The following is a 26791-nucleotide window of genomic DNA, read 5'->3' as shown; positions in this document are numbered from 1 at the left end:
GGGTGATTTTCAAGGGCTGGACACTGCGAATGGTATTGATACTTCCCCTGAATGGGATTTGGCTTCCCCTGGGGAGTATACTGAGGAGGCTGCATCTTTTCATGCAGTGATAAGGAAGGCTGCAGACTTTTTAGATCTTCCTCTTCCGGCTGCTGAGGTGAAAAGGAACCTTTTGACAGAAGTGCTGCATCCGGCTTCTGTGGCGGCGGAGCCTCTCTTGCCTTTCAATGAGGCTCTCCTGGACCCCATCAAAGACATTTGGAAGAAACCTGTGACTTCTTCAGCTGTCAACAGGGCGGTAGCACGGCGCTATGGTGCGGCTCCAGGTGACCCTGTCTTCCTCTCCAAGCACCCAACTCCAGAGAGCTTAGTTGTTCAGGCTTCCTGTTCTTCCCGGTCCTCTCCTGGCTCGTTCCCCGGGACTCCTGCGGACAGGGAGTCAAAGAAAATGGACCATGCTGCAAAGAAGGCCTCTTCATCTTGTAGTATGGCCTTGAAGTCAACCAATGCAACCTGCATTTTGGGACGTTATATTCATGCCCTTATGGAGGAAGCAAAAGGTCATCCGAACTTGTCGCAGGAGGTGTTGCAATTGCTGGCGGACTCTCAGGCGGCGATGACCCAGGTGATCCAGTCTGGGTTAGACACTTCTGACTCTGTGGCAAGGGCTATGGGCACAGCCATAGTATTGAGAAGTCAGGCTTGGCTGTGCTCATCAGGCTTTTCTGCGGATGTGCAGACGGTTCAAAGAGAGCAGGGCCACAGCGAGGTCGTTAGGACTTCAGGCGGCTACTTCCTCGTCCTTTAGGTCGTATAGGAAGTTTAGTGGTTTTGGACGTGGCTCCTCCTTTCGTGGCAGGTTCCAGGCACCACAACAATCTCCAAGCTCCTTGCCTTACAGATCCTTCAGGGGCAGGGGCAGAGTACGTACAAGAGGAGCCACCCAGCAGCACTCTGCCTCTTCCTCGGGAGGGGTGCAGCAAGGAAAGCAGCCTTAGTCCTCCACCACTCCCTGTTCACATGTCTCCGGTAGGGGGAAGACTTGCCCAATTTCTTCCAATGTGGGAGTTTATAACATCAGACTCTTGGGTCATCGACATTGTAAAGAAGGGGTACGCTCTTCCCTTTCGGGAGTTCCCTCCTCCCTTCCCTCCCCGCCCATCCTTCTGTTCGGAAGACCATCTTCTGTTACTGCAACAGGAGGTGTTATCCCTATTGGCAAAAGGCGCAGTAGAGTTGGTTCCCGAGCAAGAGAGGGGCCAGGGCTGTTGTTCAAGGTACTTCCTGATCCCCAAAAAGGATGGTCGATTACGACCAATTCTGGACTTGAGGATTTTGAATTGGTTCCTCAGGCAGGAAAAGTTCAAAATGCTGACCCTTTCACAGGTTCTTTTGGCATTGAACACAGGAGATTGGATGGTGTCTGTCGATTTGCAGGACGCGTACTTCCACATTCTTATCCTCAAATCGCACAGGGAGTATCTCCGGTTTGTGGTGGGATCGCACCGTTATCAGTTTGTGGTCCTCCCATTTGGTCTTACTTCAGCACCTCGAGTTTTCACGAAGGTGATGGCGGTGGTAGCTGCCGAGCTCAGAAGAAGAGGGATAGCGGTGTTTCCCTATCAGGACAATTGGTTGATCAAAGCCAAGACTCCAGAGCTCGTGCGGTGTCACCTCCAGTCGACGACTCAGTTGTTGTACGACCTGGGTTTTTCAATCAATGTGCCCAAATCTCACCTGGAGCCCTCTCAAATGCTCTCCTGTTCATAGGGGCAGTACTGGACACAACATTGAATCGGGCCTTTCCTCCGCCCCAGCGGGTTCAGGATATTCAGGCGTTGATTCCGATGTTTCGAAATGGAGCGGTAGTTCCAGTCCTCAAGGTCCTTCGTCCGCTCGGTCTGTTTGCTTCTTGCATACTGCTGGTCACTCATGCACGCTGGCACATGAGGGCTCTTCAGTGGTGCGTCCGCAGGCAGTGGTTTCAGCACAAAGGGAATCTCGAAGATTCGATTACGATCACCAGAGACACTGCAGTGGATCTTCAGTGGTGGGCAGTAATCGGCAACCTGTCGCAAGGAAGGCCGTTCTCGCTGCCTTCACCGGTGGCCACAGTGGTAACGGATGCTTCCACTCTAGGGTGGGGAGCTCATCTGGGGGACCTGGAGGTCAAAGGCCTTTGGTCTCCAGTGGAACAGAGATTTCACATCAATCTGTTGGAATTGCGGGCAGTACATCTGGCTCTCAAGGCCTTCCTCCCTTCCATTCACGGTCAGTTGGTCCAGATTCTGACGGACAACACTACTGCGATGTGGTATATTAACAAGCAAGGAGGAGTGGGGTCGGATCTTCTCTGAAGCTCTTCGACTCTGGTCCTGGCTTCAGGACCACAAGATTTGCTTGGTAGCACATCATTTGGCCGGTGTTCTGAATGTACGTGCAGATGTTCTCAGTCGACACAGCCCGGTCGACCACGAGTGGCGTCTTCATCCAGATCTGGTTCTTTGCATCTTCCAGATGTGGGGGTGTCCGCAGATAGATCTGTTTGCTACTCAGGTTAATGCGCAGTGCCTGTTATTTTGCAGCCTCCAGTATCCGGTGCAAGGAGCTTTGGGGGACGTGTTTCAGATGTCCTGGAAGGGTCAGTTGCTTTACGCGTTTCCTCCCATACCCCTGATTCCTCGAGATCTGAGGAAGATCCGCCAAGATCGAGCCCAGGTTTTCTTGATAGCTCCAGATTGGCCAAGAAGTGTGTGGTACACAGACCTTCTCCAACACTCTCTGTGCCCTCCGCTCCGTCTCCCTTACAGGATGGACCTCCTCTTGCAGTCGCAGGGGCAGATTCTACACCCCCACCTCCAGAGTCTGCACCTTCATGCCTGGATATTGAACAGGGCAATCTGAGTGCTTTTTCTCTCCCACCGGAGGTGGTGGATGTTATTTTATCGGCCAGGCGACTTCCACCAAATCGATCTATGCAAGTCTTTGGGCTAAATTTGTATGTTGGTGTGGAGAGAACAGAATTGATCCCTTAAAGGCTCACTTGTCTGACATATTGTCATTTGCTCTTTCCCTGGCGCAGAAGGGTTGTGCAGTTGCCACAGTTAAGCGTTATTTATCTGCACTGTCGGCTTTTCTGTGCCTCCCTGATCAGCCTTCCTTGTTTAAGTCTCCAATTGTTTTGAGATTTGTTAAAGGGCTTACTAATAAGTTTCCGCCCTCACCATTTGTTATGCCTCAGTGGGACCTTAATTTAGTATTAGCATTTCTAATGGGATCGCCATTTGAACCAATGCATTCTTGTGCTTTGCGTTTGCTGGTTCTCAAGACTGTATTCCTGGTAGCCATAACATTGGCCAGGAGGGTCAGTGAGCTTCAGGCTCTTAGCGTAGAGTCTCCATACCTTTCCTTCTTTAGAGATAAAGTAGTGTTAAGGACCAAGGCGGCTTTCCTCCCAAAGGTTGTTACACCCTTTCACTTGGGGCAGTCTATTACTCTCTCTCTTCCTTTTACCCTCTGCCTCATCCATCCAAGGAGGAAGAGAGGCTCCACCGACTGGATCCACAAAGAGCATTGAGCTTCTATGTCTACAGGAGGAAGGAGTTCTGGCAAGATGATCAGCTCTTCGTTGGATACGTGGGGAAGAGGAAAGGTAGAGCAGTCCACAAGAGAATGCTATCCAGGTGGGTCATTCTCTGTATCAAGCTTTGTTATTCCTTGGCGAAGAAAGAACCACCTGTGGGGCTTCGTGTTCATTCCACCAGAGCTAAGGCTGCCTCTTCGGCTTTAGCTAGGGGTGTTCCTGTGGTTGACATCTGCAGGGCGGCGACTTGGGCATCCCTCCATACTTTTGTCAAACATTATTGTTTGGATTCTGAGGTTAGGAGGGATGGCCTTTTTGCTCGCTCGGTGCTGCAGGATTTCTTGGTTTGACCATTCGGGCACCCACCTCTGGAGGTAGTACTGCTTTGGGACTCTATTCTTTAGGTGAGGAATCCACAGGTAGGTGTATCCATCAGAAGAATAAGTTACTTACCTTTGGTAACGCTTTTTCTGGTGGATACAATAGCTACCTGTGGATTCCTCACGGTCCCACCCGCCTCCCCGTTGCCTGACTGGTCGTACCATGAAATCCATGGGTGAGCACCGTTGTCTTGTATATATGTATATGCTTGGATCATGTATATAGTTATGGCATGTATATATGCATTTCTTTCTCTGATTTAGATAATTCAAGGAAACATGTTTGAACTTGACTGACATATTTGTTTCCATTTGGAGCAGTTATTGCCATTACTTTCTTTTTATTTTTATTGCAATAAATGTTGTGTTTTCACTTCATTTGATGTGATTATGTTCTCTTCAAGGTCAATGTTCACCTGTTCGCCTCTATGGCACGTAAAAAATTGTGATAACTGACGTCTGCACGTCGACGAGGGCTTCTTATTGCCTGGATGACGTCATACGGCGTCGCGTGGAGTCGGGCGATTGTGACGTCATCGTCGGCGTGCAGGGCTAGAAGAAATTTCCATCGAGGCTGGCGCGAGAGGAGAATTCTTTAGGTGAAGAATCCACAAGTAGTTATTGTATCCACCAGAAAAAGCGTTACCGAAGGTAAGTAACTTATGCATCCAGTTTGTAGATAAGTCTCATTGTTCTTGAACTCTCATTACAAGGAAGAAGTACAAAAAGATCTGTTCTTTTTCATCTCCCCAGATGATTGGTAGTATCCATGATTAAAAGATGACAAAACTTCACTTGTTCAGTGTGTGTATAATTCCCTAACTCAGCCAGCTACAGATACGAGCTACATGTAAACCATCTTTCCAAATATTCTCCCTTTTCCTTGAGCCTTTAATCTTCCATAGTTTAACACCCGGGTGAAATATCCTGCCATGCTTGTAAATTCTCAATACCTTGAGAACATAATAACCACAAAAAAAATCAACTACACTAGACAATCCAAACTGATGAATTTTCTGTTAGTCAATAAGTGCATGTCCTTTAGTCAACCCCCAGTGGAGACGTTCAATTTTGTTTTTGTCTACACATTGAGTCTGGAAGTTGAGCACTTTTTGCTTTGCCTATTTTAACAGTTATAAATTACATTTTTGATTGCTGAAGCTTTAACTTGTTTAACCGGCTGTAAACCAAACACATGTGAAGGGCTGCTGCCCTTCTCCACTGAAGATGGTCGCATCCGATAGAGACTTCTAGTTGCAGATTACTTACCTTAGAATTACCCTAAGGCACCAGATTGGGTCCAGATAATTTTCTTGAGCAGTACCTCTGCACGCCTTTAGGTGGCATTGATCTGCTCTGCATCAGTCGTCGTCCGTGGTTCCTATGTAGGCACGACCCTGGTGTGCGGACATCAGTTCTTGTCTTTCTGTGCAAGACAGTGCTGATCTAAAGAGAGCTGCCCCTCAGTCAATTGTTCACTAGCTTTTTTTGACTTTTTGTCAAAGATTTTTTCGAGGTTTCAACTCCTGGTGCGCCATGAATGTCATTGAAGAAGACTGTTTAATCCCTGTGGTTCCAGTCATCGAGTGATGTCTGACAGATCCGCACCTCATGTGTCTTTGGTGCCTTGAGTGCGACCACGACCCGAAATCATGCTGTAAACTGTAAACTTCTTACTTGTATAGCGCACTACTCACCCATTAGGGTCTCAAGGCGTTGTACGCATACCGCTGTGGAACCCCTCCTGGCTTTTCCCTGTGAGGTGCCCACTCCTGGGCAACCTCCAAGGTGAAGCCAGGCATCCCAGCGCTGTTGGGGCCGTTGTGGAGATTAAGCAAGCTATTGCCCAGAGTTACAGAGTGGGACCCATGCATTAGATTAGGCACTGATGCGAGAATTATCAGGTCCGAGGAAATTGAGCCCAAGACCCGCCGAGGCGGGAATTGAACCCTGGTCCCGGGCCAGATTTCTGCATCAGGGTCTGCCGCTCTAACCATTGAGCCACACGCTCTGAGTGTCGGGCCATGCATCTGAAGGCTTTGAGGGAGCGGTCCCTGAAACTGATGGCAGCCTGACTCGACTTTGAGCAAGTTGAGATCACGGTCGAGAGGAAGGTACCAGGATCAGTTGCGGAGTCCTCCATTGTTGTCGTCCCACTCCAAGTCCTCTGTGCAATCAGGTAAGTCGAAACGCAGGAAGAAATCTAAGAAGTCTACTTTAGGGCTTCTCTGAGGCAGGGGCCCTCGATTTGTCGTGAAAAATTCCCCCGGCAACTCTTTGCAAAGCACTTCTGCAACCTGGCCTCTGGAACCGCTGCTGGTCTGCCTTAGGAACTGAAACAAGACTGTATCCAGTAGGAGGGTTCCTGCTGCAACATTGTTTCCCCAGCAATTATTCTGCAACATCTGTGGCTGTGCATCCTCCAGGGTCATAAGGACTCTTCCTGCATTCATGAAGAAATCTCCCTTGTAGTGAAGGAGTCACTCCCCAGCATCTGCCGGCACCTCTACAACAGCGACTGGCTAGCTGACCCTGCTGTCCCACAGACACCCAAAGGTTCTGCAGCACAGGTGGTGATTCTGTGGCCCTATCCACGTCCAGCTTGTCTTCTGTCCAACTTGGGAGGCGGTAGGACTTTGCTGGAGCCACTGGGATGGAATACCTTTGCACCACGTCTGCTGCTGTAACCAAGGCTTGGTGACTGTTCCTCTCAAAGATCTTCGAGCTCCAAGAAGCCTCAGCCCCAGCACTGTGCAACTCTGATAACAGTGACCTCCCTGTAACTCCTGCAGCGTGGGGACCCTTCTTTGTTGTGCTGTTGAGGCTTCCCTGCAACTTCTCGTGCCTGCTGCCAGTGGGTCCTCGTGGGGGCTCCAAAGATTCCTTCTGGCTCTCCTGCCTGATGAGAGCTGCCCCGGACTCCCCTCCAAGTGTTGAGCCATGTGGACCATGCTGGTCCCCAAATTACTGCAAACTTCCCAGCAGCTTTTTCCTGCTTTTGCCAAGGCTTGCTGATGGTTCTGCTGACAACTGACCCCTCTGCAATCCGGTGACCGACATGGGACAGCTCTTGGGTGACTTCAAGGATCTCCTGCATCCCCTGGATGCCACAGCTGTACTTCTTCCATCACCATCCTGCAGGAACTTCTTCCCAAGAAGAGTGGTCATTGCCTACCTGCACCACTTCAACATCTCTGAGTGTTCTGGACTCTGTCCCCTTCTTTTTCAGGTTCTTCTTGTCTGTAATCCGCCCTTGGGTTCCACCGGCCTGGTCCACTGGTCGCAACAGCAGTTGGGCAATTGAGGCCCCCATTGACTTCAGCAAAGTTTTCCAACGTCACTTCACACCTATGCACATGGGTTCCCTGGTGAAGGTACTCCGTCTTCCTGGGTATCTACGGTTGGGGGTACTATCGAACCCTCCTTGTGCTAACTGTTTTTTTCTGGGTCCTGTGGGAAGGATCCCAAATCCTGAAAATTCCAACCAGACGGTCCGTGTTAGCCTGTGGTACACCCAGCTAGATAACACCTCTGCATGCAGGCGCCTGGAAGATTTCTCCACTTATCTTGGCTATTTTTGTATTCCCCCCAGCCCCTGAGTTTTTAACTCACTTACTTTGGCTGGTCACCTCTGTTCTCATTCCACTTTCTTAGTATATGGTTTGCGCCCCCTTCCCCGCCCCCCTCCCTTCCCAGTAGGACCCCATCTGATAAGCCTGAGAGAGCTTTGGTTATATAGGTACCAAAACACTATCCCTAAGGGTTGCCTGGACTCAGTATAGGGTGCCACACTATAGGTGTACACCATAAACTGAGCCATCCTCCTACAGAGCCCTTTGCCCGTTTCGTCCTGCAGGACTTTTAGTGTGATCTTAGTTTGTATGCCCTCTTCTGGGGTAATGGTATTGCTTGGGTATCTATTGTAAGGTAAGGAATTTGCAACTAGAATTCTCTATCAGATGAACAAGTTACTTACCTTCGGTAATGTCTTATCTGATAGAGACACTATCTAGTTGCACATTCTTTATCTTTGAATTACCCCAGGCGTCTGAGCTTTGACTGTAGAAAATTCTCCAGATCCAGTCTAAGTCGTGCAGCATGTGTTCCTTTCCACACCCCAAGATTATCTGGGACAAGTAAGCTTAGATCAATACAAGAATTACGTGTGGTTGAAGCTCTGTTCTTGCTTCAGCCCAAGTTGCAGGCCTGGTCTCAGGTCCAGTGTTAAGGCTGTTGTGTTGAACAATCGATTTAAATATTACAATCTTTCAAAGTCACTGTTTCTGAGGCATGTTTTTTGCTGCAGATTTCTCACCTCTTGAATATTCCCCAGGTGTCAGGCTGGATCTGAAATCTTTTCAGCAGTACCTCTGTGCACCCGAAGGTGTCATTGTGTGGGTCCACACTGGCACCATTCCACTCCGGAGTGACCTGCGAGGCCTATTTAGGCACCATTCCTGTGCACTGGTGTTGGGTCCTTTCTCCCCCGGTGTCTTTCTGAGACATTAGCTTAAAGGTTTCTTAAGTATGCAAGGGATGTCTCCCCCAAAAACAATAGGTTTAGATGTCTTTCTGTTATAGATCCTCATCAGGTGTGCCTGAAGGTCGAGCTATGACTCCAAGGCCCTAAACAACTGAGCATCGATGAACCCGAAAACCATTGCATCGCCAGTCATAAAAAGACTTCCTGCCAGGACTGTGCCTAGTCACACTCCACATCTGTGTTTGATCTCGATTGCATTCCCCTAGTTGATGGAGCCGCTCCGGAGGCAACACAAGAAACAGAAGCAGGATTTCGCACTCTTGCATCACTCACATTAAGTAAGGGGGCTTACACTTCTCCATCACGGTCCCGAAGTTGGCAGTCTTCGGAGCCTGTCCCACGATTATTCCAGCAAAACCTGTGTTCCTGGTAATTTTAGCCACACTTAATCATATCAAAGAGCTCCTTTCTGACTCCCTCTGGCTCACCTCTGGCCCCATGGAGGAAAGAGGCCTTCCCCTGGGATACTGCCAGCAGGTTGACCCCGAAGCCCCCGCCCCTCCCCCTCAACCCAGTGCGCTAGCTGTACTTTCAAGCTTGTCTTGCCTCTGGCTCCTGTCTCTGCCCTACTTACAGCACCATGACCTATGCCTGCCACAGGCATGCTGATGTCGACTCTAGAAGTGGAGGCCCCAGTAGCTCTCTCAGATGCCGGTCTGACCTCAGATGAAGTTGTCCTCTGATCTGCTGAGACTACACATACCCTACTTGATTTGCCACCTCCACAAGGGAGACCACACACTCTGCATTCACGTTTGGTACAAGAACTTACAGGAGGTTAGTGACTTTGATACATCTCCAAAAGTCGATCTCCTTTCAGCCCCTGAACCAGCCTTAGAGGAATCCGCTTATGGTGATGCGTAGGGTGGCCAAAGTTCTTGACCTCTCTAACTACCCACTCTGGAGGTTGACATATTTGTTGACAGAGGTTTGTCATCCAGGGCAGATATCTTTGGAACATGTTTTTCCATTCAACAAGGCATGGATGGATACCTAATTGAAGGCTTTCTCCCTGCCATGTTCTGGCTCACCGGTTAATTGACAAATTGTTAGGCGCCATTGACCTGCACCAGGCGACTAGCTTTTCTTTTGCAGCACCCCCTCGCCCGCAAGCCTAGTGCTGCAAGCCTCTGCCAACTGATCTAATCCCAACACATTTCCTACCACTCCCCTGAGAGAGAATCTAAGTTTGGGCCTCCGCTCTGTTAACACCAGCTGTTGAGATGCTACTCTAACTCCCTTTCAGTTTTGGTTTACAATTCGTTGTGGCTTGGACACCACCAAATCCATTGGGTGGGCCATAGCCACCAATGTTGCCATTTTCATTGATGCATTGCTGTGATTGACTCTATTCTCTGGAGATGTCTAGTCCCACCTGATGGACATGCCCCTCAAAGAGATTCGTCTTTTTATGTGCAAGTGTGATTCTGCTCTCGAGCATTTTAAGGAGAGCAAGTCCACTGCTTGGTCTCTGGGCCTCTCCAACCTACCTCACCAATAGCAACAGTCCTGCTGCTCCTTTTGAGGCCTTGCCCGAGGCATCCCTTACAACCAACCAGTTTAGCCACTAAAGAGGACCCAGCAGTTTCACAGTGGAGGGTAAGGTGCCCATCGCCTTGCGTCAACGGTCACCATGCCAACCAGTCTTCCGCTCCCTGGCAACCCTACCTTCCCAACCAGTTTAGCATGCCCGTTCAGGTCAACGGCCACCCATTAGGAGGCAGAATCTACCAAATCTTTTTGGGTTGGCAGGAAATAACATTAAAAAAATGGGTCCGACAGTTCGTTCGCAGGGTTGTTATGCCTTACCCTTCTTTTCCTCTCCACTGCACCTTGCACCGTGCCCCCATTGACTGATGGCTGAATATCTCTGCAGTTTGCAGCAAAAAGTGCAAATCCTTTTAGTCAAAGGATCTATTTTGAGGTTGCCGATGTTAAAAGTAGAACGTGGTTGTTATTCCTAATACTTTCTCCTAGAAAGATGGAGGACTTCAGCTATTCTAGACCTGCCTTGCACCCTCTCTGTGTCTTCCTTCTTCATGAGAAATTCAGGATGCTCACTCTACCCTCGACCATGTAGACTGGATGGTGGCATTGGAACTGCAGGATGCCTACTTCCAAATACCAAAACAGTTGGTATTTGAGTGCTACCCGCGGTGAAACAGGAGCATTTTCAGTTAGCAGTGCTCCACCTTTGGTGTCACTAGGACTGCTTGGGTGTTCACAAAAGTGATGGCTGTGGTGGCAACACACCTTTAGAGATCAGGAGTGCCAATCTTCCCCTACTTCGATGACTGGCTATTGAAACCAATCTTGTCCCAGTCACTCATCCGCCACCTCCAGACTACGGCAATTCATCTGTCATCTTTGAGGTTCGCTATCAACGTGCCGAAGTCACACCTGACTTCTCCTTAGACGGTTCCCTTCATCACAGGCTTTCTGGAGGTGGTTCGGTGTCGTACCTTTCCCCAAGGAAAGAGAGTCCAGGACATTTGCTACAGCATCCATCCTGAATTTCAATTAGGTCTACTCTGATGCTGCTGGGACTGATTGCTCCATGTGTGCTTGTGAGACGAGGCCTCTCTTTGCCTGGTTAGCCCCCCACATTGGTAGTGCCCAGGGCCCCTGCTAATCAGGTTCCCTGGGCCAGAGCTCTTTCCCTAAATCTGTTGTGATGCTTGGTACAATTGGCTACACTCTTACCTATCTCTGTAAGACCTTAGTAAACGGGTAACCCGGTACCCAGGGCATGGGATAATATGAGTAGGCCCCTGAGGGCAGCAGCACTGATTGTGCCACCCTCTAGGGCCCTGCACCCAGCACTGCCAGTGCAGGCTGAGTGTCCTGGGGCAAACCTAAAAAGGCAAACTAGACATGGCACACTCCTTGTGCCCTCTCCACCCTACACTGCATGTGATATTTGTAAGTCACCCCTCTGGTAGGCCTTACAGCCCTAAGGCAGGGTGCACCTTACCATATGTGAGGGCATAATTGCATGAGCAATATGCCCCCACTGTGTCCTTTCCGAACCTGGGACATAGTGAGTGAACAGAGCAGCCATTTTAAGTGCATGTATTGGACACTGGTCAAACACAAGTTCCCCAACTTCTTGATAGCCACTCTACACCCTGGTTTGTTTGGTATCAAACAACTCAAGGTGATAATTCCAAACTAGTATCAGTATTGGATTTAACCCCCAAAATACCAAGGGGTCCCTTAGAGGTGCCCCCTGTAAAAGCTATCCTAACTTGCATAGTTGGTGACTGGTTCCTTCCAGCCTGCCACATCCAGAGAGCCAATATACAAACCTGGGAGAGAGCCATGGCTCTCTGCTTTGTAAAACAATGCCCTTCCTGGGTGGAGGAGCGAACACTCCCCACCCCCCACCCTCAGGTATGTGCACGCTCCTGGCGGTGAGCTTCAAAGGGCTACCGCCCTTGAACCTTGAGCCCCCAGGCCTGCTGCTAGGAGCAGATGGCTTTCCCCTTTGCTAACCCCCACTTTTGGCAGGAGCAAAGGCAGAGAATCACACAAAGGGTAGGAGGAGGGGTCTCACTGAGCATGCACCACCCCTAGGGGCTTACAGGCGAAGTGGACCCCCCATTTCATTTTACTCCATGTTGGATGGCAGGAAAATATCCAATGAGGTTTAGGGACATGACCCTTCCCACAGGATGTGGTCACTGTAGTGGGTGTAGCCACCCAAGGGTAAGTGTTGCATTGGACACTACCAGGTTCCCCCTAAAATGCCCGCTAAAATCAGTTTTTAGTGGGCTCCTCTAGACCAAGAAATCAGATTAATCTGGAAGAAAAGAAGACAGCACAGAAGAACCCGACAGGATGAGAACAGAGGACCCGCTGCTTGCTGCACCAGAGTCCCGACAATCGCCACTGTGGAGGAACTGACCACTGTACCGACCTCAAAATAGCCGAGGACCTCCAGGCTTTGCAAATAGCCCAAGATCTCCCTCCAGACTGAAGGCAGCACTCAACAAACCAAAGAAACCTACAAGGAACCAGCAAACCGGTGAGGGTCACTTCACCGACCAGACAATATCTCCGCAATCGGAAGTCGCAGCCAGACACGACGACAGCCCAGACGAGACCTGCAAGTGTGCCAACTTTGGTGGCACTGCACCCTCCTGTGGCCGAGTCGTGCCAATACCCCAGGTACTGGCTAGTGCACATCGGACAACCCCAAAAACAGCTCACCCAGAGTTACAACTGGACCATGAGGAAGCCCCATCGAGGGACTTCAATGACAAGCCAGACCTCCCACCAGAGCGCCCATGACATCCTGCAAGGCCCACGGAAGAAGACTTACCTCCAGCTCCAGACGGTCTCTTTGCGCACAGCATCCAAGATCTTCAACTCGCCCTGCATCCCGCCACCCTGAGCCCTGCGTTGCGGGATCGGCTGTGTGCCCTGGGTCCCCAATCCCTTGCAACCTCAACAGCACAAGGGGACCCCAAAGCACCATCTTCAAATCTGCAAACCTGCTCCTTTTCCAAGAGGCCCCTCAGGTGCCCCTCTGCTTGTGCCAAGAGGCTTTCCAACGCTGCTCCAGCCAGAACCGGGAACCACCTGAGGCTCTCCAGCTGCCACAGTGTGCCAACTGACTACTTCGACCACCCTGCAGAAGAATAGACTGGTAACTCAACAGTACGATTTTTTATGCATTTTTAAGTGTGAATTCCTATTAATTCCTATGGTGCGTCATTACGCACAGAAAGACTAACCTTATTAAAACTTTAAAAAGTCATATCTCAAAAGTACTTAACGTATCATAAAGATCTTGGTCTTAAAATTTCTGTAAAAGTCTATAAAGTATTTTTTATAAAATCTGGTCTTGTTATTCATTGAGTATGTGTGGTGCATGATTGGATTTGTGAGTACAGCAAATACTGAGCACATCTCCTGGATTAGCCTAACTGCTCGACCAGCTACCTTAATAACTGGAGCATTAAGTGGTCTAAATTTTACCTCTGGAAACCAATTTGTGGTTGCCTGGACACCCTGCATAGTGTGCCTAGTTTTGCACACTGCATAGAGGGCCAGCCTCCTACATTTGTTGTATCAGCATTGGGATAAAGACTTTGCTTTTGCTGATTCCACTTTTTCAATTGTGTGAACACATGAATAACTCTCTAAATTGTCTTTAAATAATTGTTTGATTTTCTAATTGACTACAGTTTTTCACACATTATTAAAATTAATTGTTAGGGCCCTGGTTTGGACCCTACAACTTTAGAAAAAGTTTAAAAGTCCTTGCTTCAGCTGGTTATCCAAAAAGGGGAATTCTAAATTGTAAAAAGGTCCCAACCTTAGTGAGATAAAAATGTCAGAAGCAGAGTCCAGAACCCAGGAGCTCAACCTGGAACCTTATGAGGCATATAGCTATGACCAATTAAAGAGAGACTGCAAGCTGTGCAAGATTCCAACTGGAAAAAGTCCCAATGGACCCAACATCAACCGGACCTATCTGACCGTGTTCATATTTCAGAGGAGACTGCAAATTATCTGCTGTGGTGGTTACTGGACCAATATTGGGTCAACAGCAGACTGTCCTCCCTGCCTACGAATTGGCAGTGGTGAACAATGCATTGCTTCTGGGTTGGGGCAGCCATCTGGGAGAGGTGGAGATTCAGAGGCCTCAGGTCTGTGGCTGACTCCTGGTCCCCCATTTCTATAGACTGAGTCACAAAGTTGGACACCTTCAACTTTCCTTCGGAGGTGGTTGATGTTGTCTGGGTAGCCAAGCGTCCCTCAACGAAAACTGTGTACATCTGTTGTTGTGACAGTTGTGGTTTGGTGCAGCACATGCCAGACTGACCTCCTTCAGGCCAAGTTATCTTACATTGTCTAGTTGTGTCTCCTGCCTGGCAGGCCTTTGCTTTGGGCACATTTAATGGTTGTCTTTCCATAATGGTTACCGGACCCATACCTACTCCAGTACAGACTTCCACACTGGCAAAAAGATCCACCCTAGTTCCTTAGCATCAGCACTGATACTGACTCCTTCATTGCCAAAGGAAGGCCTAGTGCTGATGATCATTTCAACCCTGACCGCACATCTGCCTGAGCTCAACTGATGTCGCACAACAAGATAATGAAAGCGCAGCCATTGATTATGCAGCCTAACTCTGACTCTGTGCCTTTGCTGTGGTGCAACTATCATCAGAGGCTCCATTCTCTTTCTGGTTCTGACTCGGACTCTATTCAAGAAACAGGTTGGGTTCCCCAGGACACTAATATGGAGGAGGAGGAGTAGGGTAATGGATTACTTCCCCCTCACTAGCTTAACCATGCACTTCACTTGCATTTGCAAAATGCTAGGGGGCTAGACTCCTTCCATGAAACTGTAACTCGACTTGCCATGTGGTCCACCAGTAAGAGAAAGTATTAAGTTTGCAGCAGTGGTCCTGAGGGCAGCTAAGATTTTATATCTGCAGTTGCCCTCTATTGAAGAGGGGAGACAAATTTTCTGACAGAAATCCTCCAACCAGGGATTAGTTTATTTTGAGCCCTTACTACTATTTAATGATGCCTTCACTGATGCTTAAATGTCAATCCTGATTCCTCCCCGACATCTCCTTCAGACAGGCAATCCAAAAGGAATAATGCTTTTGGTAAGATGTTTTTATCCACTAGCCTGGTCATTGGGTCCAGAAATGCAGTCGGATTATGTGGCAGATGATTCCATGCTCTGTGGTACATGGCCAGTGAGATCTTGCTGGCTGTTCCAGATGGACTCATCTTCTCTGTTCCAAACTGCACATGATGGACACAGTGCAGCAAAATACATCATTTATGTGGGTCTTGTTACAACAAATTTCCTTGGCCCGGCAGTTGTCATCTGTGTTGTGCTGAAGAGGCATACCTCCATGAGGTTGGCTTTATTTTCTGGTGATGTACAGGCATATTTAATGTGTATGCCCTTTGATAAGTCCAGAAAAAGGCAAATTCTGCAATTGAGAGATCAGTCTAGGTATTTCAGAGGTTATGTCCTGGGGTAGCTTATAGGAAGCATCAGCCCATTGAGCCAGTGGGACAGCAAACAGTCAAGTCCTTTTGGGGCTGTGGACGCAGCAACAGCAAACACAGCTCAAGGCATCTGGGCCTACAGTCCTTAGTTCTTTCTTCCCTGCTGAAGCGGCTTTAGTTTATCTTCCACGTCTCACTTCAGGCAGGTAGGAGGCAGGATAGAAGATTCCTTCTCTCGCTGGAGATAATGTCAGAAAGATGGGCCTTGCTGTTCTCTTAAACAGGCTACACATCCTCTTAATTTTTTTCTCCTCCCTGTTTTCCTCCCACACCAGAACATACATTATTGAAAATACTGCTGCAGGAAGTAAATTGTTCACTCTTGAAGAGTGGCACTGAATGGGTACTGGAGTTGGAGAAACCTGAGGGATGCTATTCATGTTACTTCCTTGTCCTGAAAAAGGAGGGAGCATCAAGACTGTCCTGGTCCTTTGCCTGTTTAATTATTTTCTGTGAAAGGACAAATTATAAATTCTCACTCTGGCTCATTTCCTATGTGACCTGGTTGCAGGAGACTGGTTGGTGTTCCTGCAGCTGCCCCACTGATGTTCATGTAAGAAGTGGAAGGTGATCAGGGCTCGTTTTTGAAGGGCAGGAGTACATATATTCCCTTACCTTGATGACTGGCTGCTAAAGGAGGGCTTATCACAGTCAGTTTGTAAGCCCCCTCTGGATGATGGACAAAGTTGTGACATTGTTGGGTTTTACTGTCAATGAGCCAAAGCCCCACAGACATTTACGTTAATTCTGATAATTCTGGACACAGTGGCATTCAACACTTTTCCTCTAACGCTAAGGTTTTTAAAAAAACAAAATGGAAGGTCATTTGCTGAGAAAACTCACTTTGGCTACCCCGTTGATCCCAGCAGCAGCCTTGTGTCTGGAGATGGGGCTCAGAAGTGTGAACTCAGGACTTGGCCGGGGTGGTATGTTGGGTTGCTTTGATATTAAGGAGTAAAGATAATCCATTAGGGTTTTAAGGAAGAAAGAAAGGATAAGTTGCTTTTATATAGAAATTTTCTATCTGATAGAGACTTCTAGCTGCAGCTTCCTTACCTTAGAATTCCCTGGCGTCAGCTTCGAATCCGGAGTTTTTTCTGAGCAGTACCCTGTGCGCGCGCCGTCGGACGGCGTCGTTCGGATCCGCATGCGTCGACCAGCTCCGCGTGCGTGGTCAGCGTCGTTGGAGCCGTCTATGACGTCACGGTTGTCTATATACACGCCGTCTTGGTGCGCGTACGTCAGTTCTTTCCCTTCCGCGCAGGTTTGGAAAGAGCCACCCTGCTTCGACGGTTTGTCGACGCTTTTTTGGCTGTTTGGAGTCATGTCTTCGAGAAAGACCTGATTCAAGCCGTGTGGTGCGTGTCATCGCACCATGTCGGTGACAGATCCGCACTGAGTTTGTCTTTGGTGCCTGGACAAGGACCACGATTCCACCTCGTGCTCCAATTGTCGGGCCATGGCGCCGAAGGCCTTGAGGGAGAGATCCTTTAAGCTTCTTGCGGCCCGACATTCGTCTTCGGTCGGCGCGACTCCTCAGAGGTCACGGTCTCGCAGTAGGAGGAGGTCGCGGCACCGCTCTCGGAGCCCCAAGTCCTTTTCCTCGCATTCGAGGTCATCGGAAGGTAAGAGGCACAAGAAGAAGAAGTCCAAGCAGACTTCGTCTTCGCCACACCCGTCGACCAACGAGGCGTCTAGGGAACGTCTATGTTCCGAGCGCGGTTCTGTGCAGCCGTCACCAGGGTCAAATCCGCGTCTTGCCCCCCCCCCCCCCCCCCCCCTTTCCGGGGACCAGATCGACCCTGCTCAAATAAAATAATTTTACGGGGCCATGCGTCTCATCTTTGAGCGGGCTGTACCCTCGGGTGGGTCTTTGGGGCCAGCAGGGGCCCCTTCAGATTCGATGCCGGCGGCTTCGGCCTCGGCGCCGTTGGGGACCTCAGGATCCGATAACGGATCTGGACCGGCACCGGTCTCTCACAGTCGACCTCCTTCGGCGCCGGGTCCGACGTCAACGATTCCGCCACCGGCGCCCACCGGTGGCAGCCCCATCCTTATTCCGGATGATCCGGAGCGACGTCGTACGACGTCGGCTCCGACTTCGACGGAGCCGATTCGGCCCAGATCATTGTCTGAGCATTATTTGGAACAGCCAGACGCAGGAGAGGAATGGGAGGGGTCTGAGGACCCTTTAGAATCAGGATTGCAGCAGGACTGGTATGAGGATCTAGGGGAGGCCAGTGGACTGGACACATCTCCAGATACTGGTATGCTCTTTCCTCCTAATGTGGCTACGGAGGAGGAGGGCTTCTTTCGCTATGGTGGTGTGTAGGGCAGCTGAGGTCTTGGACCTAGATTTGCCTACGGTGCCAGTCAGGACGAATATCCTGACAGAAGTGCTTCAGCCGGGGGTGTCAACATCAGAGCCGTTGTTGCCCTTCAATGAGGCTCTTACAGACGTCCTTCTGGGTACGTGGTCCAAATTCAGCACAGGGGCTCCTGTGAATAGGACGGTCGGCCGCCGCCATAGACCAGCTCCCAGCAACCCTAGTTTCCTGACACAACACCCCACTCCTGAGAGCTTGGTTGTCCAAGCCTCTACTTCCCGTGGTGCCTTCCCTTCCGCTCCCCGGATAGGGAATCCAAGTGGCTGGATCCGCTTGGGAAGAAGATGTTTTCTTCCTCCAGCCTGGCATTGAGGTCTGTAAACACCACTTGCCTATTGGGCCGTTATTCCCATACTTTACGGGATACGGTGGCGCAAGTGCTGCCCCAGGTCCCGGAGGGCTTACGGGACACTCTCACCCAGGCTGTAAAGGATGGGAGAGATCCAGCCTAGTTTACAATCCGGTGTGGCTTGGACACGACCGACTCGCTGGGCAGAGCGATTTCATCGTCAGTGGCCCTACGTCGTCTCGTCTGGCTATGTTCTACTGGTTTTTCAGGGGATGTCCAGTCCAGCTTGATGGACATGCCCTTTGATGGCTCTCGCCTTTTTGGCGAAAAAGGCAGACTCCGCGCTTGAGAGGTTCAAGGATTCTCGAGCCACGGCCAGATCCTTGGGCCTTTCTGCACCGGCACGACAGCAGTCTGTCTTTCGCCCCTTCCGAGGCTTCGGGAGGGGTGTGGTACCACGCCAGCCATAGTTTAGCCACCGTCCTCAGGCTTCACAGCATCCCGGAAGAGGATGTGGTCGTGGTACCATCAGACCCAGAGGGCCTGGCCAGAGGTAGGCCGCCACACAGCCCCCCTCCACTGCTCCCAAGCCCTCCTAGTGTGGTTCTGCGGGATCACGTCCGTCCAGTTGGAGGGAGGATTCGTTTTCATCTCCTTCACTGGCTTTCCATCACCACGGACAAGTGGGTCCTACAGATCATATGGAAGGGCTACTCCCTTCCCTTCCAGTCTTTCCCTCCTTCTATCCCTCCGACAAAGGAATGGCTGATGGAGGACCATTTAGCTTTGCTCCGCGAGGAAGTTACGGCTCTTTTGGCCAAGGGAGCCATAGAAAGAGTCCCGATATCAGAAGTAGGCAGTGGTTGTTATTCCCGCTACTTTCTGATTCCCAAAAATAACAAAGGCCTTCGCCCTATCTTGGATTTAAGGGACGTCAATCTCTTCCTCAAGAAGGAAAAATTCAAGATGCTCACTCTTGCTCAGGTTTTGTCTGCCCTAGACCAAGGAGACTGGATGGTAGCGTTGGATTTGCAGGATGCGTATTTCCATATTCCTATCCTGCCAAGCCACAGACGTTACCTGCAGTTCAAGGTGGGCCACGAGCACTTTCAGTTTACCGTGCTTCCTTTCAGTCTCACCAGTGCCCCTCTGGTGTTCACAAAGGTAATGGCGGTGGTGGCAGCTCATTTGCGCAGGTAAGGGATTTCAGTCTTCCCCTACCTGGACGATTGGCTGTTGAACGCTCCTACGCCCCAGGCTCTCGTCACCCACCTCCAGATGACGGCGGACCTCTTGCATTCGCTGGGGTTCACTATAAATGTGCCGAAGTCACACCTGACTCCCTCTCAGAAGCTCTTTCATCGGAGCTGTTCTGGACACAGTGCAGTATCAGGCTTATCCTCCCGATCAGCGGGTTCAGGATGTTCAGGTTATGATTCCGATGTTTCGGCCTCTATCCTGGATCTCGGTGAGACAGACTTTGAGGCTGCTGGGACTCATGGCTTCCTGCATCCTGTTGGTCAAGCATGCCAGATGGCGCATGAGGGCTCTGCAGTGGGACCTGAAGTTTCAATGGGCACAGCATCAGGGAAATCTTACCGACGTGGTTCAGATCTCGGAGAGGACTGCGGAAGATCTGCAGTGGTGGTTAGTGAACTGCAAATGGGTCAAGGGCAGACCCCTCTCCCTTCCCCAACCAGATCTAACGGTAGTGACAGATGCATCACTTCTGGGACGGGGCAGCCATCTGGGGGAGTTGGAGATCAGAGGTCACTGGTCTCCGGCGGAATCTGGCCTCCACATCAACTTGTTGGAGCTTTGGTCGATCCGGCTAGCATTAAAAGCATTTCTTCCTGTTGTGAAAGGGAAGGTGGTGCAGGTGTTCACGGACAACACTACTGCAATGTGGTACTGCAACAAGCAGGGTGGTGTGGGGTCGTGGACCCTTTGTCAAGAGGCTTTACGCCTCTGGACATGGCTGGAACAGCAGGGCATGACCCTGGTGGTTCAACACCAGGCAGGTTCTCTGAACGCCAGAGCAGACAATCTCAGCCGAAAATGCTTAGAGGATCACAAATGGTGTCTCTATCCGGAGGTGACTTTTTCAGCAGTGGGGAGAGCCTTGGTTAGATCTGTTCGCCTCCGCAGAGAACACGCAATGTCAGCAGTTTTGCGTGTTGGAATTTCCAAGGGGGCTATCGCTAGGCGACGCTTTTCGCCGCGAGTGGAGTTCAGGCCTCCTGTATGCTTTTCCGCCTATACCACTGCTGCCCAGAGTTCTCAAGAAAATCAAGAACGACCGGGCCCAAGTAATCCTTGTGGCTCCGGATTGGGCACGGAGAGTTTGGTATCCAGAGCTTCTTGTGGGCTTCTTTACACACGTTTGCGAAACACTACTGCCTAGATAGCCAGGTGAGAAGAGAGGGGCATTTTGCCCGTTATGTCTTGCAGTACTTCCTTATGTAAAAAAAAAAAAAAAAAAAAATAATCTCCTTCAGACCCACCACCATGGGTTATAGCTTGGGTATCTATTCTAAGGTAAGGAAGCTGCAGCTAGAAGTCTCTATCAGATGAACAAGTTACTTACCTTCCGTAACGAGCTATCTGGTAGAGACTATCTAGCTGCAGATTCCTTACACCTGCCCAAGCCTCCCAGCTCTGGGGAAACTTTTTCTCATGTGGATATGTGTATATATATATATATATATATATATATATGTATATATATATATGTTTCTATGTGTACATATGTATATTTTTTTGATTTTGGCAACTTTTGCCTTTCTTACAGGCATGAAAGTGTTTTTACTCCAAACAGTCAAAGAGATTTAGGGCCAGATGTATCAAATGATTTTGCACTCGCAAACTGCGAAATCGTCCGTTTACGAGTGCAAAATCGTGGTCTGCAATGCATCAAAGGCATTCGCAGACCACAAAATGAAAATCGCAAAAATTTCAATTTTCTGCGTTGCGACCTGGATTTTGCGAATCGCAGTTTGCGATTCGCAAAATCCAGGTCGCAAGGCAATTCTGTAAAAAATCGCAAATTGCGATTTTTCGCAGAATGGTATTTTGCACATGCAAAATACCATTGTCTGCAACCAGGTGGTAACCTGGTGCAAAATTTAAAAATGCAGTAAAACTGCATTTTTAAATTTAACATGTAAAGCACACATGCCCTTTTGGCATGTGTGTACTTTACATGGTAAAAAAAAAAAAATGTTGGGGTGCAGGAGCCTTAGGCCCCCAGCACCCTGGCCTTTTGCATTTCCCAAATTTAGGAAATGCAAAAAATTCGCAGCTATGGGCCAACAGGCCCATAGCTGCGAATGGGGCCAGTATCGCAATTTGCGATTCGGTAATTGCATTTGCGATTTTCAAGAAATCGCAATTACCGAATCGCAAATGTGATACAAGGCCCTTTGCGAGTCGGTAATTGCGATTTCTTAAAAATCGGAATTACCGAATCGCAATGGGCCAGATTCTTTCATCTGGCCCTAAAAGTGTATTGGTTGGTTCTTCCATGACTCTGTGCTTCTGGCGCGGGAAGTTGTGGAAAAGAACTGACGTACGCGTGCCGAGACGGCGTCTATATAGACAACCGTGACGTCATAGATGGCTCCAACGATGCTGACGACTCACGCGGAGCTGGTCGACGCACGCGGATCCGAACGATACCGTCCGACTGCGCGCGCGCAGTGTACTGCTCAGAAAAAACTCCAGATTCGAAGCTGACGCCAGGGAATTCTAAGGTAAGGAATCTGCAGCTAGATAGAGTCTCTACCAGATACCTCGTTGTCGAAATGCACAGTAGCAGCAGTTTTGTCTGATTTATTCCAACTGGAATTGAGCAAGGGACTCCTGTATGCATCCCTGCTAGTACCTCTGCTGTCTCGGGTTCTGAAGATTAAGAGAGATCAGACTCAAATCATCTTGATTGCCCCAGACTGGGCAAGGAGAAAATGGTGCCCAAAGTTTCTGAGCATGCCCCCCCCCCCCACTCAGGTTTCTGCTTTGGCAGGATCTCCTTTCTCAGCAGCAGGGCAAGTTCCTGCACCCAAATCTCCAGAACTTGCACATCCAAGCATAGAGATTGAACAGCGGCTGTTGAATGCATTTGAATGGATGCTGTCTTTACTGCCAGATGCCCTTACACTAAGTCTATTTACGCTGAATGCTCTGATAAATTAATTGTCTGATGTGGTGCCAAGACACTGACTCTTTAAAAGCCAAAGTTTCTGATGTTCATTTATTTGATATCTCCTTAGCACAATGAGGCCTTACATTTGGCACAGTGAAAGGTTACTTATCAGACCCTTTTGACCTTTTTGTGTTTGTTGGACGGATCCGTCTTTGTTTAAGTCCCCATTTGTGAGGCATTTCACTAAAGATTTATGACTTTTTTTTTTGTGCAAACTATATGGGACGCGCCATTATGGCCGTAAGCTGTTCTTGGCATTCCTTATGTGAATGCCATTTGAGTCTTTGTAGGGTCTTAACGCTGAAAACAGTGTTCTTTATCCATTATGTTTTCATGCTGTGAGAGCTGCTGGTGCTGTCCATACAACCTTGAAATATTGCCTTCTTCCTGGACAAGTTGGTGTTGAGAACCTGGGTGACTATCCTTATTAAGGCTGTGAAGCCATTCCTTGTTGACCAGTCTGCCTCTTTGCCCACATACTTCGCTGTGCCTCCTCCTTTTAAAGAGGCGGAGAGGCTCCCATCTCCTTGAAACAAAAAGGGCATTGAGCTTTCACGTCAACCCGACTAAAGATAATTGGATAGAAGATCAGCTTTGTTTCTCAGGTGGAGACGATGGCAAGGCAGTGCAAAAAAGAACTGTGTTTAAGTGGATTAACCTATGCAATAAGATCTGCTGCACACTGACCATAAAGAGGCCTTAGAGCCAATTCCAACGGTGCCAAGGCTGCTACAATGATATTGACACAAGGGATGCCTGTTCTTGATATCTGCCAAGCTATGTTCACAAAGCACCACTGCCTTGACAGCCAGGTGTGACGGGAAGGTCATTTAGTCCACCATGACATTTTGGTCAGAGTTCACTACCCAGAATCTACTTTTGTTAGGTATTGCTCTGGTATATATTCTAAAGGTGCTGAATCTGCAACAGAAGTACCCATCAGAAGAACAAGTTACTTACCTTCATTAATTCTCTCATTAGTTCTTTCTGATTGAATACTCAGTCTAACTGCAGATTCCTCACTCTCTACCCATATCCCCAAAACAGCAGCAACAACCTTTCATAATACTTTCCTTTAAACCAAAATTAACCTCAACTAGTTAATGGCTCAGAGTTGAGACACATACATGACAAACTCTCCTCCAGAAAGGAGAAGATGATGATGATGATGAAAAATTCTAATGTAAACAATCTTAAGTGATGTGCTGCTAGGATTATTTAGAAAGATAGTAGAGGCAAATGGTGCAAAATCAGTGTCATTCTGTGGAGTGGTCTCTTTAACATCTGAAAAGGTTCTATGTTAGACATCAGTACTCCGTCACTAATAATTGCCTACACAACATGTCTAGCACCTGGGGATATTCTGAAGGTGAAGAATCCGTGGTTAGGTAGAGTATCTCCTAGAATGGATGTTACCAAAAAATGATTAACACACAGACTTTATTTGCTGTTTGTAACTTGAGTTTGTAAGGGGTAATAACGAGTTTGTCGAGTCTCACTATCAGGACCAGAGATCTCTATTTCTTCTGAGGGAAGATGCCTATGTGCTTTCTAGGAAGATTAAGTATGAATGCATGCCACCGAATTCTGGTAATTTAGAAATTTCTCCCTTAAATTCCCCTGAAACCCATGTCGACTTAAAAGAGAAGGATCATTTGTAAAAAGAGAAAAAGCATAGGCTTTCTTTCGCCTTCCACTGTGTTTTTCTCAAATTTGTAAGAAATAGGGCCCAATGCAGCATCTATTTCTGGAAATTCTTTAGCTTCATCTGTCTTGTGTCAAGAGAGTTCTAGTTGTCTGCATCCTTGACCACAAGTGAGGTAGCAAACGGTCTATCAATGAAAGTGACCTCTTCAAGAATAACCTTGTTGACCATCACATCCGACTGATTAAACCAACCACAGCCTAAAAGACAGATAACTTCCTTTGAGATGAATACGGAAGCAGTGAGAACCACTTTATTGTTGCTTAATGCCACCCTCAAAAAGTTAATTCTCTGTCTTTTAGAAAGGAAAGGTGGATGAAAAGAGAAAAAAATTGTTTCATGTGAAAATCCACTAATAATGATGATAGTTTCTTTACTCAAAAAAGTGACTGGACGCCAGTGAGAAGATATGCTCTTTATCCTGTCCTAGGAGGCCACTGAAGGCAACAGCTTCTGATGTACCTTCCATGACTATAACTTTGTCACTGTCCACGTCCCTGCCTCCTCCAACTTTATAACTTTAATTGCAAAACCTGCCTTTAGCTAAACTGCACCCATATTCTTGCATGCCTGGACCACCAGTATTGACGTCTGTCTCTAAGCCACAGATAGTTTTAAGCATACCTTATAGACCTATAGGGTAGCTGCTGGAGGTAGCAAAACCAGTGCACAAAGAGATGATGAACGGAATGCTGAAACTTTTTCAAACAACACCCCCCCCTTCTTTTGCTCACCATGCCACCCCAGTTTGGACCCACCCATATGCAAATCAGTCTTGACCCTGCTCCGCAGGAGAACAGTCCAGCCCAAACTGCCCAGCAATGTCCTCCATGGGCTGGAAACAAGCATCCTGGGACTGGTTTCGAGGTATTTCCCTCATCTTCTAGGCTAGCTTGAATCCAGTGACACACTGAACAAGGGTCCAACGTCTGGGCATTCCCTGCACACTTAGGGCAAACATAGCAATGCACAAAGAGATGTTGGACAGAATACTGAAACTTTCCAAACACTCACCCCCAGTCACAGATCTAGGTTAAATCCATCGCTCCTTTGCTCACCATGCCACCCCAGTTTGGACCCAGCCATATGCAATTCAGTCTTGACCTTGCTCCCCATGGGAACAGTCCAGCCTAAACTGCCAGGCCAGGTCCTCCCTAGACCAAAAACAAACATCCTGGGACCGGTTTCGGGGTATTACCCCTAATCCTTCAGGCTTGCTTGAATTCAGTGGGACAACTAGCAAGGGTCACATTCCAAGGCATACCCTGGCCACTTAGGGGGAACATAGCAATGCACAAAGAGATGATGGACGGAATGCTGAAACTTTTCAAACACTCACCTCCCAGTCAAGGATCTGGGTTAAATCCATCGTTCTTTTGCTCACTATGCCACCCCAATTTCGACCCAGCCATATGCAAATCAGTCTTGACCCTGCTCCCCAACAGATAGCAATGGCAGCCACATCCTCAGCAACAGAAAGGGAGCAAACAGAACTATGATAGGGAGAGCACAACACTGCCTATTGATAATAGATTATGTGCTATCTGATCCTTTTTTCGGTAGACCTCTAGACAATCCAGATACGTATAAAAAAATAAATAAATAAAAGGTTTTAAAAGCAACAGCGTTTCATAATACTTTACAAAAATGAACTTCAACTAGTTAATAGCTCAGTGTTTAGGTACCTGCTTCAGGGAAAAGGGAACGAGATTAAAAAGTCTAATATGAACAACATTAAGTGATATGTGGCTAGACTTATTAGGAAAGATAGTAGAGGCAGACAATATGATGTGAAGGTGTAAAAATAATCGGAAAATGGATATTGGTAATTGGGTAGGCCTGTTCTGCAGCCTCTTCTCCTGTGGTACAATTGTCAAAACAATGTCAGTGCTGATTGGAAGTGATTGGAATTGTTTTGAAAAGATGGTGCCTGTTATTGAGGGAACCAGCAGGGAATATTGCAAGGGTATTCATCACAGGTCTAAGAGGACTTGGTCCTTTCCAAATTTTCATCCACATAAAATGAATTTTTACAGGCAAGAAATTTAAATAGAAACAGTTAGCATAGCTGGCAGTTATGCTGAAAATGTTGTATATGCCCAGCTATCCAAGATGTAGGTTAGGTAGGCCTGTATCAGAAGAATAAATGTGTTCAACTCATACTTATTCTACAGACTGCCACTTAACCTTTTTACCTGGATTGTGCCTTTTTTATTCAATACCCTATTATGAATTAAACTCACCCATTATGTGCCTTTTCGTGGTGGGTACTCAAGCAATAGGTGGGCACATTCTGTGACCTGTGGTATAAACGTCCTTCATTGATTTATGGTACATTATTATTTTATATGGTGCTTATTTCTGATGAGAATGTGTAACTGTTCTACTAAATGTAAAATAAACCTGCACTATGAACCTCCAGCCCATTATGCTAAACCCTATAACTCTTGCACTACCCTTGGTGTTGACATACAATAGGCTGGCGTCATGCTGTTGGAAGAGCTCCTGTCCCCATTTGTTCAGGTAAAGAGACTTAAGTGTGCTTGCTTTGTGAAGCTTTTCTTCGGCTTACGCAGTGAGTTTATTTTTTCACACCAGTGTGTCTTGCTTGTAAGTGCATTTAGCATTCTATACCAGATCTTTGACTGCTGTTTCCGGT

General features: G+C 48.3%; 1 protein-coding gene across 2 annotated transcripts in view; it reads left to right on the top strand.

Annotated features, from left to right (window-relative positions):
• CIT (citron rho-interacting serine/threonine kinase) overlaps positions 1–26791 on the top strand; it is a 1039445-nt gene that overhangs the window by 841528 nt on the left and 171126 nt on the right. The window contains exon 38 of one of the 2 annotated variants that reach the window (XM_069215033.1): positions 26611–26655. The exons of the other annotated variant lie outside the window; for it this stretch is intronic. Within the exon in view, the coding sequence (XP_069071134.1) occupies positions 26611–26655 (45 nt within the window). The remainder of the gene's footprint in view (positions 1–26610; positions 26656–26791) is intronic. 2 annotated transcript variants of the gene reach the window in all.

The sequence above is a fragment of the Pleurodeles waltl genome, chromosome 11 (genome assembly GCF_031143425.1).
Source record: "Pleurodeles waltl isolate 20211129_DDA chromosome 11, aPleWal1.hap1.20221129, whole genome shotgun sequence".
NCBI lineage: Eukaryota > Metazoa > Chordata > Amphibia > Caudata > Salamandridae > Pleurodeles > Pleurodeles waltl.
The sequence above is the reverse complement of the archived record's forward strand: the minus strand, read 5'-3'. Positions and strand labels throughout refer to the sequence as shown.